This window comes from Cottoperca gobio, chromosome 14 (assembly GCF_900634415.1).
Source record: "Cottoperca gobio chromosome 14, fCotGob3.1, whole genome shotgun sequence".
NCBI lineage: Eukaryota > Metazoa > Chordata > Actinopteri > Perciformes > Bovichtidae > Cottoperca > Cottoperca gobio.
The window spans coordinates 6166706-6181450 of record NC_041368.1 but is presented as its reverse complement, the minus strand read 5'-3'; the positions used below and the strand labels follow the sequence as shown (position 1 = coordinate 6181450).

Here is a 14745-nt window from a genome sequence, read left to right as displayed (position 1 = left end):
AAACAGCTGTCAAATACCACTTTTGTTACCGGATTCGTTTTCAACCCCAAAATTTGCACGTTACAGAATAAGAAAAATAGTTAAAGTAATAACGTAAGAGGAGATTCCAAGTAGCACCTGAAGGCCACATTAGAGGCTGGAGGGCAGAGCAGCCGGTCAGCAGCAGCGCTGATAAAAACGAGTAAGTGGCTCCCTCTAGTGTACACAACCCCACAGAACCAGCAGACACCTTCAGTGCACAGCTGCAGTGTCATCAAGAAATCAGGACATGCAATATAAATATATATTATAAATATATTTCACTTTAATTATAATACTTTTATACACTTGCCTTTAAACATGTCTGTTACACATTTTTTTTAAAGTGACGCAGTACATTTTTTTTTTAAAGTTGGTAAATGCAACCATCACAAAGCAAACAATCACTAGTCAATATTAAAATGTATATTTTCATACAATCAATTTTGCCCTCATTACAGCAGTTGTGTTACAACTTGCAATGAAAAAACACTACCCTTTATGTTATTAAAAACATTTCAAACATGTGCACATTAAAATGGGGAGAGGCTGAGTTAGCCTTACTGCAGCAACTCTGTATGAATTATACTTAAAAAGGCAAATATTTAAAAACATCACAAGGTGGTTACATTTAAGAAAGTACTGTGTTAAAAATAAAGAGGTAAACCTTGCTTTCCATTTTTTTTTTTATGTACCGTGGTACAAGTTATTCTAATTCTTAGAGAAACAAATCATTATGATTGAGTGTTACAAGTCACAAGCAATAAGTAAACACACAACTATGACATAACATATATCACATTTTGCTAAAAGTTTTAAATAAGATTTAAATTTGAACTCATCAACAAAAAAATCATTAAAATGGTGAATAACGTCTGTTAATAGTGAGAATTTAAGATCATCAAATACTAAAGTGATGACTCTCAGACTCATGCCAATCAAATCAACAAGTAGAGATCTAAAACAAAAAATATAAAAAACTGTCAGTAAACTTGTTAATATGATGACTTGCAAATGATGCCTTTTCTTCCACTAGTTTTATTCTGAATGTGCTCCCTAAATGCTCAATAATGTCTTCCCTGAAGATTTGGTGCCCTTCCTGTACCTTCCTTGCTGTTGTAGGCATGACTGGTATCCTTCAGAGGTTTGCTTAACTCGAAACTTATAAAGCAGTGTCCTTTTCATCATCAATGGTAACCTTGCCAGGGCACAGAGAAAACCACAGCACATAATGAACAGGTCTTCTGCTAAGCTGTTACACATTCTCCACATGTAAAAATACACATCATGGATGATTATTTCTACTTGCTGGTCAGACCACACGTTGCCTTGTCTGACAAAGTATTTAGAAAAAATAAAGCCAAATGTCTTTATCTACAATGTAGAGGCTTACCTCAAATATGGCATCTTCAGGCATTTGATCAGGTATTGAAAACACAGATTTCTCCTGCTGTGCGTATGTAACTGGACGATCCTTGCCTGACCCAGCCATTATAATGGTAATAGGACTCAAAGGGCTAGCTTTCATGGTACTGGCAAAATTGTCACACATCAAAGTGTTAGCGGAGATTGGAACTAACTCAGGGCCAGGCTTCTCTGGGGTCACAACTCTAACCAGGCTGCTATTGGGCGGAGTTTGCATCACCTCATCAGCAATCTGGAAAATAGTTTCCAAGTTAATGTCACATTTTTTCACCTCCTGGTGTTCCTTGTTCTTTGAGTCCTGGTTGGGGTCCACATGCGACAACATGTTCACAGGGTAGCTTGCCTAAATCAGCAAAATAAGAAAGAAGTGTTTTAGAGACAATACATGTTCAAAACACTCTATCTTCCTTGACCGATCAGACTTTGTGTGACTCATTGATAACAGGAAAGACCTGGTAATAACTGTGGGGAGATAACGGCCATGTCTGAAGCCCACCACCTGCCATATGTGATGCCACAAGGTTCGGATGGTAGCACTGGCAAACTTCAAAAAAGGACAAAAAGATTTTAGATTATAAAATGCAGGATTTGGAGTTGAAACATACATTTTTGCATTCTAATAATACTTGTTTTTATTCAACACACACATTAGTACATTTTAGTTAGGGCTGCAACTAACGACTATTTTCATTGTCGAAAAAATCTGTCGATTATTTCTCGATTAATTATTAGTTTGGGATTTAAATGTCAGAAAATAGTCAGTGTTTCCCAAAGCCCAAGATGACATCCTGAAATGTCTTGTTTTGTTCACAACTCAAAGATATTAATTTCACTGTCATAGAGGAGTAAAAAATAACACAAACTATTCACATTTACAAGGATGGGATCAGAGATTTATTTTTCCCTTAAAAGATTACTCAAACCAATTAATTAATTATTAAAGTTATTTAATAGATTAATTAAATAGTTGACAATTTATTTATTAATCTTTCAAGTTCTAATTTTAGATATTAAAAGTACATTGTATCTAAAAATGTGTTTTTCTACTCATGTACAATGTAAGTAAAGGGATTTAAATAGTGTGGTTTATAACCCTTTCACTAACAGGTTAATTGATACCATGCTCACCTGGGGAATAGTAGCTAGGCTGATATTGTGCATTAGCACCATTATAAGTGAAATTTGAATTTCCATGGTTTGAACGGGACAGTATACCCTGCTGAATGTGCACAGCATTGGAGCTTGAGGGTACTCCATGGGAGTGGGAGCTTAAAGATACTGGTATCCCTTTGTCTTCAGCAAAGACAGTAGTTGAAAGAGCCGCACTATGGCCCCTTATCAGGAATCGTGGTGGGACTGGGGTTCCATTGTGCGATGCCATGGCCTGAGCTTTATTTGGATAGTAAGGATGAGATGTCCCCTGATGTGTAGGACTAGGTGAAGAACTCTCTGCAGAAACAGGAAAAAAGCAAAGCATGGCAACCTGTTAGAGAGCCATAATTGAAATGTAAAGCACTGGATGTGAAACTAAGATTGAAAAGTAACAAAGCTGAACTGGACCCTTTCCAGTCCATGAAAGTACGGTAATTTAATTTTACAGTATTATTCACTATACCACTACAGGGAAACTTGTGTGACCATTAAGATGGGTTTCTGCTACCTACAGATACTTTCCCACTGAAAGACAGCCATTAGAGGTCATGCAATGACACTTGCCTCTTTTCAAATTGTTATCGCTGTCACCACTGTCACCACTAAATCGCAGGAATCGACTTGGGGGACGACTTTTCACATTCAGACCAGCTTGCATCTTGGCTTTGTTGTCGACAGTGAGTCTCCTCAGAGTGGCAACAAGTTCAGGCTGGTCTCGCTTGAAGTTATGGTTGTAAAAATGATGACACGCCGCATTCTCCCCACTTTCTTTAATAGTTGGATCTGCTTTCCTGAAACCATACAGATTGAGCTGACGGACAAAGCTCGAGAAGTTGGAAGTTTTGAAGGCGTCAGCGTTGTCCGAGGTGATGGAGCTGGGAGACAGGATTTGTTTCTCAAAGAGTTGTTGATCAATGACAATGAACTGGCCGAGTCTGTCCCAGCAGATGGCTTCTTTTAGCGGGTTGTTCACCAAACGCCATAGTTTAGCAGGAAAATTATTAGGGTTGATGCTGTCAGGGAGTGAACTATCCCCAGCAACCATGCTTTTGTCTGTTGAATTGGAAAAAGGGGTAAAGTTAGTGAACACAAGGCTTTTTTTATTTTACACAAAATGTTATTAAAAAAAAGTACATTTCAAGTCAGACACAACACAAAACAGGTGAGTTGCTGACATCAAAAAACGTATATATATATATTTTTTAAATTAAAAGGATGAAAATAAAGTATATATATATATATATATATATATATATATATATATATATATATATATATATATATATATATATATATATAAGGAAATACATTAGAAAATATAAATTAATGTGCCTTCAGGGGGTTTCATCAACTAAATATGTTTCTAATATTCTAATATTGCTTTTTTATTGTTTGTTCGATCAAGAGAGTTAAGCATTGACATTTAATTTAAAAAAGAGGTAAAGAGGGTTTTGAACCTAAAACACTCTAAACTGTTAACTGTTAATACATATTTTTAAATTCCAATTGAATAAAAAAAAGTAAAAAACACAGTTTACTGATTTGTAACTCATAGTGTTACAAAATGATATATTTAGGAGAAAGAATTGAACACAGGGTCCACCGCATCTGAATATCAGGCCAACCGTAATCAGTTAACGTTAATCACTCCTTTGGTTACTTCATAACCGTATACTTCAATGGTAACGTCAGTAAAGATAGATTATTAACGTTACCTAGCATTAACATTAACGTTAGCCAACAAGCAGAACTGTCCTGGTTTGGACAGTTATCGTTAATGCTAACGTTAGCTAATAATACATCTTTACTACCAGTTAAATTATATGGTTATAAAGTAACTAAATTAGCTACGGCTAGCTAAGATTGTACACTTTCAAAACGTGAACTAAGAGTTGTTAACGTAAAATAAAACCACATATGCCCCTCTACTTAAATGTATATCAAATGGACGTACTTAACGTCAATGTCAACAATAGTTCTAACTGAAAACAACAACAAAATTCTGTAAATTTAGCTTTAACGCTATTAAAGTTATAAGACCTGAAAATGCTAACTTTCAGCGTTAACGTTACTGATAACGTTACTCAGCTAGCATTAGCTAGGTTTAAATTAACTTTAACGTTAGCTCGTCAATTAACTGATCCGTATTTTTTAATGAATTTATCGTTAATAACGTTAATTAAGGATGCATACGATTATGTTGTTATGTCCTTCTATTTTTGGGGGTTATGTTACACCAAGAAGAAACTCCATGATAGGTGAACTGTACCTGGATCGCAAAACATGACCCTCTCCTGTTCTCAGAACCGTCTGAAGTTCCCGAACCGTTGGAGCTGTTGGAGTTTAAACGTTTCATCTGACACTGATTCTGGTACCAACTGCCAAGGTTCTCTGATTAGTGTACAGAGGGGACCGTTTATTAATTGATCCTTCTCATGCAGGTGTGTGTCCATTAGGACAAATATGTGTGTGGGAAAGTATTCAAGTCCATTGCTACAATTTAAAAATACTCCATGACAAGTTTAAAGTCCTTCATTTAAAATGCTACTTAAGAATACAGAAGTGTTAGCAGCAAAAAGTAAACGTGCTCCTTTTGCAGAATTGTCCCTGCCAGAGGATTATATAATTATATACATTAAATATTTGACAGTAACATGGAGGTTGCAGCTGGTCCAGCTGGAGATGATGAGCCTAAACTACATTTTTCTAAGATAGGCCTAACATGCTTTGTATGACAATGTTCATTCTTTAAAGTAGTAACAATAGCTGTCAAGCAAATGAAGTCGAGTAAAAAGCACAATGTTTGAATAAGTATAAATATGATGTAGCAAGTTTCAAGTAAAGCACAAATACTTAAGTAAATGCTCTCAGCTACTGTCTTCCACTTGGACAAATAAACTAGAATACCCTTATTTGAACATTTTAAATAACTATGATAACAAGGTAGTAAAATATTGTTATGAGTCTGTTGTTGATATAGATTTTTATTGATCTAAAACTTGATTTAATATTTAATATATTTATTATCAGCCTCAGTAAAAGAACACTTGTAATTAAGAGGCAGCATGAATGCACCTGTACTTGTGCCAAAAGTAAACGTAAACTGTACTTCATTGATTTTGTATTTGGATAATATTGCTGAATTATATTTAAAACACAGTATTAATCCAACATTTTCCTTAAAACAAATAGCTAAATAAATAATACAATGACAGTGATAAGTGATATAACAAAACAGTAATATTATATATATATATATATATATATAATATTAAGAATAGGAATAAAAATTAAAATAACATTTAATTGAAAATGCATATAGTCGAAAGGGAGAATCACTAAATTAAATATAAAATCCCTTAGGAATGGCTGAAATACATGCATGCATGACCACAAATTAAATCAATGTTTAGTATAACTATGACAAGTTTCTGGACACAGAGGAACATATATAGTTCAAGTTTAAGTTTTACTTTATTAGTCACATCTGTTAACACAGAGTCAACGATACATATGTATTGGACGATGGAACCAGTCACAATAAGAGCACTAGTCATATCAAGATAAAATTACATTAAGATGTAAGATAAGACAGGATGACAAAATTAATATATAAAATATAGCATTATATACATATATATAATGTAGCATTAACATTATTTAGCATATACAATTTGCGACTATACAAAACAGTTCAAGCATCATCACTGTAACTGAAATGACTGTTTTATATTATTACTTCTCTTATGCATATACAATTGCTTATTATATTCCTGTTTGCACTCAGTTTATTAATTTACAATACTGTTTTCCACAAATGTATAATACTTTATTTTACATTTTTGTTTATATTTTAGACCTATATTTGAACTATTTTATGTCTTAGATTCTCATTTTGATTTTACATGCTTGATTTTCTATTTCTTTATAATATATATTTAATGAGCATTGTTGGAAGGAGCCGGAGATCTCATATCGTCATTGCTTCTCTGTAATTGTTGCGCATAATAAAGAACCTGAATCTTGACTATGATGGAGATTATTAAGATTTTAATACAGGCGCACAATAGGTACCTCTCTGTGCTGGTCTTTCAGGTCCTCACAGTGAGTGACGCAGATCCCCAGCGACTGGAACACATTCAAAACATTAATCTGTTTGATATTTCAGTATTACATTCTCCAGGAGCTTAACATAATGGCATTGGAAACGGTGCCCAAAGACCTTCGCCATCTGCGAGCCTGCCTTCTTTGTTCTTTAGTGAAGGTAAACTAAAATGCAAAAAAGAAACGCTCAATCTAGCTTCTCTGCTAACGTGTTAGCCGCTTTCTGCACTGTATTTCTCTGTTGCGTGTGTATAATGCTTTGTTAATGAGTTTTATTTACAGAATCACACAATAAGAAGCTTAGCCTGTTTGTTTGGCTAAACTCAAACATAAAATGCTAATGTTATTTTAACGTTACACAAACTAAAATGTATTTTCTACACAACAGTTGACCATATCATGTCGATATCAGAAGTAGCATTAGTAAAAAAAAAAAAAAAAAGCTGATACGATTAGTCAATTAACAGAAACATACTTAACAATTGATAGTTTTAGCATTTCTTCAGATATACATGTACATCTCAATAAATTAGTAATTAATATCGTGGAAAAGTCTGTTTATTTCACTAATTCAATTCAAAAAGTGAAACTCATATTATATGGATTCATTACACACATCCACATACACACATATCCATAGAACGTTGAATGGAAGGAAAAGTGTGGTCAGAAAGGTGCACAAGCAACAGGGATAACCGCAGCCTTGAGAGGATGGTCAAGAAGAGGCCATTCAAAGATTTGGGGGAGCTTCACAAGGACTGAGGCTGGAGTCAGTGAAGAGCCACCACGCACAGATGTATCCAGGACATGAGCTACAACTGTCACGTTCCTCATGTCAAGCCACTCCTGAACCAGAGACAACGTCAGAAGCGTCTTACCTGGGCTAAGGAGAAGAAGAACCGGTCTATTGCTCAGTGGTCCAAAGTCCTCTTTTCAGATGAAAGTAGATTTTGCATTTCATTTGGAAATCAAGGCCCCAGAGTCTGGAGGAAGAGTGGAGAGGCACAGAATCCAAGTTGCTTGAAGTCCAGTGTGAAGTTTCCACAGTCAGTAATGATTTGGGAGCCATGTCATCGGCTGGTGTTGGTCCACTGTGTTATCTCAAGTCCAAAGTGAACGCAGCCGTCTACCAGGAAGGTTTAGAGCACTTCATGCTTCCTTCTTCTGACAAGCTTTGTGGAGATGCTGATTTCATTTTCCAGCAGGACTTGGCACCTGCCCACTGCCAAAAGTACTAATGCCTGGTTTAATGACCATGGAATCAATGTGCTTGATTGGCCTGCAAACTCGCCTGACCTGAACCCTATAGAGAATCTCTGGGGTATTGTCAAGAGGAAGAGGAGAGACACGAGACCCAACGATGCAGACGAGCTGAAGGCCGCTATCGAAGCAACCTGGGCTTCCATAACTCCTCAGCAGTGCCACAGGCTGATCGCCTCCATGCCACGCCGCATTGATGCAGTAATTCATGCAAAAGGAGGCCCAACCAAGTACTGAGTGCAGACACATGAACATACTTTTCAGAAGGCTGACATTTCTGTATTAAAAATCCTTTTTCTATTGGTCTTATGTAATATTCTAATCTTCTGAGATACTGATTTTTGATTAGCTGTAAACTGTAATCATCAAGTTTAAAACAAATAAAGGCTTGAAATATTTAACTTTGTGTAATGAATCCATATAATATATGAGTTTCACCTTTTGAATTGAATTAGTGAAATAAACTGACTTTTCCACGATATTCTAATTTATTGAGATGTACCTGTAAATAGTGAAACAATTTCAATATTTTCTGATTCCAGCCTCTCAAATGATATGATTTCCTTCTTTTTCTTTGTCATATATCATTATCATTATAAACTAAATATGTTTTGGCTCTTTGGTCGAAACAAGACATTTGAAGATGTTTTGACATTTCAAATAGTAATAAATAGTAAATGATTATCCATTATCCATTTGGAGAAAAGAAAAAAAGATCTGCAGATTAATCGATAATGAAAAGAATCTGTAGTTTATATTTTACTTTACATGTTTGTATCCATTATTCACTCTCTAATCATTGTCCTGGATTCATTTAATCCAGTACGAGCTCACCCTCCCCGCTTTGTCTTCTTTAGACCATTGACCAGTTTGAATATGACGGCTGTGACAACTGTGAGTCGTACCTTCGGATGAAAGGGAACCGAGAGATGGTTTATGAATGCACAAGTTCCTCATTTGACGGGTAAACACTGATTCAGCATCGATTATTCAAAAAACTTCCAATGGATTGAACTGTTTTCTTGATGTTTACCATTATTGTCTGTATGTCCACAGAGTGATATCCATGATGAGTCCTGAGGACAGTTGGGTGGCTAAATGGCAGAGGATAGGTAAATATGTATGCTCATAAGAGATTTTTGATAAGGGAGCACAGGAATTTTGAAACGAGCTAAGATATAGAACTAAGATTGACAAAGTCAGTTGATAATTCTGCGTGGGTTTATCACTCAATATGATGTCAATAAGGACCCTATTTTCTTTATATGTAGTAATTTGTTAATAATAAAAAGTTGAATGGATACCAAATGCTGTTTAGAACGATTTTAATCATGCCTTCCGATAGTTTTTATTTTTTCTTAAATATTGGCTTAAGTAATTTTCAGTTTGAATTATTGTTGAGTCATAATATTTGTGTTTTTTGTTTTTGCTCCATCCTACAGGCCAATTCAAGCCAGGTGTATATGCAGTGTCAGTGACCGGCAGACTACCTCCAGGTACACTTTATCTAACTGTTCTGGCTTTTTCTTGTTCGGAATTCCTTCCTTATTAATTATTACATCAACTTTACTCACCCGCTGTTTACGCTACTAACTATTTATCTCTCTCTGAAGGCGTGGTGAGGGAGTTGAAGAGCAGAGGAGTGATCTACAAATCCAGAGACACAGCAGTGAAGTCATAAACCTGTCTGATCAGCCACACCAGAGCGGTGTCATACTGCAGCACCAACTCCAGGAAGAAGTCACAACAGTGGGACTAAATGCGATCATGTCCGTCATGTGTTATTAATAATTATCAACTGTTGAAAAACTGTTGTTCAATTTTTGTTTGTTGTATTGATTATAAATATTAGCATGGGTGCTCGCAGGGGAGAATATTCTTCTTCTTTTTTTATATATATATATCTTTGAATAACTGAGAAAAAATAAAAGTCTGTTTTCATAAAAAAAAAAGAGTACTTGTTTTTAGTACAGTAACATAAACACAGTGAGATTTGCTTTATTCAGGTCTGGACTCATGAAACACCTAAATTAGTTTAGAAATAATTTATTTTTTGGCCATGTTAAGCAGCGTAGCTCTGGAAATGGCAATGTCTGTCAATAGGTCCACTTAAGTCCAAACTGAAGTATCGCAACTATTAGATGGATTGCCACGACATGGTTCAGACATTCATGTCCCCTTCAGGATGAATTGTAATACCTAGTGATCCCTTTTCTTTCAGCACCTTTACTAGTTCACAATTTGAATTGTATGTCCAAATACTGCAAAACTAATAACATTCCCATCAGCCTCAGCTGTGCTTTTTATTTAGTGCTAATTACAAAACGTTATGCTAACACCCTAAACTAAGTTGTGGAACATGGTAAACATTAAACTTGCTAAACATCAGCATGTTAGCATTAGCATTGTCACTGTGAGCGTGTTAGCATGTTGACGCAGAGATGGGCACAAATATCAAAACGTGTCTTGTTACAAATAAATGTAAAAAAATGCTCTTCAAATGTATTAAATTAAAAATAAAAATACATTCTATATAAATAAAATATCACATTTTAGGCATTTTGTAGCCTCAATATGGGGCTGACTTTACCAATACAATCTCTTAAAGTATTTCATGTTCACTAAACCAAGAGAGTTCAGTGCATTCACAGAGAAATCACCGTAGTCTTTTTATAGCGACAGATTTGCAACACCTATCATCATTTTAGTTCACAAATGCTAATGACACATCCCTGGACGTATTTATTTGGGTCAAGAGATGGTGCTTTGCACTGAGTACTGGGATTAAATGCAATACCAAACATCACCAGTAGGGAGAACCATCAGCAAGACCATCAGTGGTGTAAATCTTGTGGCATGATTCTCACCTGACTGTCATAAATAGTTTCTCAGGTTACATTTGAAATGCTTCCAGCATGCCAACTTCCAGCCACTGCTGTAGCTACTGTTTCATTGTACTCTGTAATAACATCTGTGCTGCTGTTGTGCGTATTACTGTTCAGCTGGAGCTTCTATTACTACCGAGGAAGATTTGTTTATTGCTCGAGGGCATTGTCTACTTTTCCTGTAACCTGATGGATCGGGGTCATGCGTGCACACCGAGGACTCTGTAAGTCTGTGTAGCCACAGTGAGCTCTCGCTATTGTCCTATTAGAGGAGGGTTTCACTGCAGGGCACTTGGTGCTGACACTTCTTTACAAAGGTGCGGTTAGTGACACTGCTAGTGACTGTTAGTGAGATGCTTTATCTCGACCATACTAATAAAATCTCAGAAAAGAAAAGATCCGGCAACAGTGGTGACAGTAACTAAGTACATTTATTCAAGCACTGTACTTTTTGGAGGTACTTGTACTTTACTTGAGTATTTCCATTTCCTGCTAGACTGCAAGATTCAGATTCAGATTAATAATAAATAAACAAAATAAATAAACAAATAATTTATTATTATAGGTTAAACTTTATTGATCCAAGGTGAACAAGCCACCTGTCAGTGTCTATAGTAAAAAATAAAAGCTACCAGCTACACCATTAAAGTGATGAACACATTAATGCATCAATAATTAGAATCCCAGCAATATAATATATATTATTCTGAAATGGGTCATTCTGCATAATGAGTACTTTTACAGTACAATTTTGAATTAAGTATTTCTACACTTTTTTTATATACTTAAGAAAAACATCTGATAACATATCAATGATTTTATAAGAAAAGCAGGAGGAAACACACAGGCCTGTCTACACTAGCTGCGGTCAGCGAACAGTTTGAATTTTCTGGGTTTCTGCCTTATTTGCCACCGCAAAAATAAATTCAGATTTATTCCCAGGCCAGCAGGGAGGTGTTATTCAGTAAAATAACATGAAGTGAAAACAGCTAGAATCTTCTTTCTGTAAGACGATACATGGGTACAGGAGAGCTGTCCCAGTTTCATGTATGCAGGAACACTTCTCACTTTACCTTTCTGGACACACTACAATGGCTCCAGCACTGATGTGCAACATACATTTGTTTTTTTACTGTAACAAACAAGAAATCTATGTGAAGTCATGTTAAGATTTCAGGAGGGGGTTCAATGCATCTGTTATAATGACGTCATCATACAGTGTGTATCAATGAAAGATACTGTGGCTAGGATGTATATGGAAGGAATATAAGGTGTTAAACACAATAGTAATGCTTCTTCCTACATCAAGGCTGATTTCATAAGGTGTCTTGTACTGCAGGATGTGTGAGAGTGGAACATGGCCCCTTCGCACGCTGCGACACTGTAACCATGTTTCCACGAGAAGCGTTTTCTAACAGCGTGACAGTTATTCTGCTCAATGGAAACACTCACCGTCTCAAACACTTTGCACTTGAACAGATCTCTGAGGCTCAGTCACTGTGAACAGCGATGCTACAGGTCAGATAACTGACAAACTTAGTTGATGGGGAAATAAATAATTATTACATAAAATAAATAATTAAATGTGACAAATTACTTTTTGTTATATTAATTTGTTTTCATATATTAAATTACTTCACAATTCATTATTTTCTGTTTATACTTTCTTTCTGTATTTATTAGATACATTTTATGAATTTACAATTTATTTTCAAAATAACCTGCACATTTATTTGATAATTGATGCTTTTACTTCTACATTTCTTTCATTCTTTATTATTTCGACCACTTTATCTCAATGTATTTACTATAATAGCAGCTTTAGTCTCAGAGGCAAAGTTGTTATCACACAACACAAAAACATATTCTCGCATGTGCAGCCATAGAAAGGTCATCCTACAGAAACTCAGCGAAGTCTTTAGCATATAAAAAGATTCTCAGTTCAATCAAAGCAATCATGGAAGTCAGACATGTTACACAAATAAAATAAGCCATGTGTCAAAATATGTAGGCCTATTATTACTATAATTTGACAAGCAAATAACTACATCTCCTCTTTAATGTGAAAACATATGGATTAAAAATGAAATATTTTAAGGGCCTGTCACACATATCCGTATGGCAGAAACGTATGCTGGCGTATATGAAAATTGGTCAGAGTCCAAATACGTCCAACTTTTCATCTGATCGGAAAAGTGAACATATACAGATACACATGTCTAACCTATTGATAGAGCATCACTTAGTAATACAAAATGTATCAGACGAATACCCAACGAATGCATAACGTATACAAATTATGGCGTATTCAAAATATCGGCAACACGCTGGAGTACGTTGATATAAGGTATAAGTAGTATTCGTTAAGAGCTCGCTGTGTTACGCTGGGGTGCGTTGTTGAACGCTGATGTTTTGAGCATGTTCAAAATTACCGGACGTACCCGACGTGTGATTCATAAGATATGCAGACGTTACGTGACGTTAGACATACGTGAATACGGAATACGTACGTGAATACTTACCTATATAAATACCTACGTGACTACGTTAGAGGAACGTTAGATATAGGCTACGTCGGCTGGCGGTGAACCCTACAGCCAACTTATTGATAACGAGTGGATACCCTATTCCTACCCTATGTTAAGATGATGCCTGACGACGGAGTAACTTATTAAACATGTTTCTACAGTACAGCTAGCGTTCAGCTAGTGTTTTGGGAGCTTATTGTGGTTTGAATATAGTATGTAGGGTCCCTGTGAGTAGCTCATCCTCACTTCTTCACAGCACATCTTGATGAATACATCAACCCATCATCAGAGAGCATGGAGGATGCTGAGAGGCTGCGACAAGAGTACATTCTGTTCTCCAGCATCAGCATGACGTGAACCAGATGGCACTTTTCCAGCTCCGTTGGCCAGACGCTCTGATACGTTTTGTATAAGTAAGTGATAAGCTATCAATGTTTGACATATGTATAATAATTTGTTATGTATACGTTATGTATACGTCAGCTACAACACCGCTGTGGAAAAGTTGGACATATTTGGACTTTGACAAATTCTGAGCTCATTTTCATATACACCGGCATGTTTCTGCCATACGGAGCTGTGTGACAGGGCCGTATGTCTGGCGTGTTCGGCGTATCGTCTGCGTCCTTCGAACGATCACAACTTACTCTTAATTTATATCAACCTATTGCCGATATTTTGTATGCGCTGACATATGTTTCTGTCATACGTATATGTGTGACAGGGCCTTAAGCGGTTTTGAACAGAACTCAGATTCTCCTTACACAAACATTGAATATCACTGTTCAGATGTACAGATGTACTCATGCTTTCCATCTCAGGGGAACAGAGGCGTGTTGCTCTGAGGAGCTACCTCCAGTGGTTGCAGACAGTTTATAATCAAATGAGAAATAAACCACAAGTCAGTCTGTACTTCTCCATGTGGCTTTCTAATTCAATGCAGAACTAAGTGCATGTATAGATAAGTGCAACCTCATTTCCTTGTTCAGTTTGACCCATTGTCTGCTGTGTAAAACTAAACAATTCAACATTAAAATGGAAATCACTTCATGTGATTTGAACCTCTTTACCCTTCAAGCTACATGTGGGTGAAGTCTTTGGTGAGAGCTGCAAACTAAAAACGAAACTGAGAACGTTGGTTCAGTGCTGCAAAGACTCCCATGACCACAGCAGGCGTAGTCAGGAAGGCTTTCAGCTCCACCCGTGCGCTCTACACACGCCGAGCGTTTGTAGCGAAGAGAAACACGCCTTCCATTTTCACACTCACGGGCCTGTCTACAGCCACCTCATTGGTGCTCACAACTGTGGCTTTTGCCCTTATTAGGATGTGTGAAGGATTTAAGCTAAAGGGAAGGTATTAGATCAGAAAGTTA

At 36.3% G+C, this 14745-nt stretch overlaps 2 protein-coding genes across 3 annotated transcripts; one reads left to right on the top strand and one right to left on the bottom strand.

The window, feature by feature from the left end:
- Positions 1-320: 320 nt before the first annotated feature.
- hsf5 (heat shock transcription factor family member 5) lies at positions 321-4957 on the bottom strand. Of its 2 annotated transcripts, XM_029448514.1 has the most exons (6): positions 4865-4957; positions 3160-3648; positions 2572-2892; positions 1896-1987; positions 1412-1786; positions 321-1216 (listed from the first exon to the last, which is right to left on the bottom strand). In XM_029448514.1, exons 1-6 carry the CDS (start codon positions 4878-4880, stop codon positions 1181-1183), a joined length of 1329 nt encoding a protein of 442 aa, XP_029304374.1. In that variant the 5' UTR covers positions 4881-4957; the 3' UTR covers positions 321-1180. The 2 variants fall into 2 exon arrangements, with proteins under 2 accessions (XP_029304374.1, XP_029304373.1); XM_029448513.1 differs by having other exon boundaries at positions 321-1786.
- A 1729-nt stretch (positions 4958-6686) lies between these two features.
- Positions 6687-9822, top strand: supt4h1 (SPT4 homolog, DSIF elongation factor subunit). The gene is made up of 5 exons (XM_029448317.1): positions 6687-6859; positions 8817-8923; positions 9016-9071; positions 9402-9455; positions 9573-9822. Exons 1-5 carry the CDS (start codon positions 6791-6793, stop codon positions 9638-9640), a joined length of 354 nt encoding a protein of 117 aa, XP_029304177.1. The 5' UTR covers positions 6687-6790; the 3' UTR covers positions 9641-9822.
- The last annotated feature ends 4923 nt before the right edge of the window (positions 9823-14745 follow it).

Coding starts and splice junctions, on each gene's coding strand:
- supt4h1 (XM_029448317.1), top strand. CDS start 6,791: ATGGCATTGGAAACGGTGCCCAAAGACCTTCGCCATCTGCGAGCCTGC. Junction 6,860..8,816: donor TTCTTTGTTCTTTAGTGAAG/GTAAACTAAAAT, acceptor TGTCTTCTTTAG/ACCATTGACCAGTTTGAATA. Junction 8,924..9,015: donor ACAAGTTCCTCATTTGACGG/GTAAACACTGAT, acceptor GTATGTCCACAG/AGTGATATCCATGATGAGTC.
- hsf5 (XM_029448513.1), bottom strand. Junction 1,988..2,571: donor GCCTAGCTACTATTCCCCAG/GTGAGCATGGTA, acceptor CCTTTTTTGAAG/TTTGCCAGTGCTACCATCCG. Junction 1,787..1,895: donor CTCCCCACAGTTATTACCAG/GTCTTTCCTGTT, acceptor TTGCTGATTTAG/GCAAGCTACCCTGTGAACAT.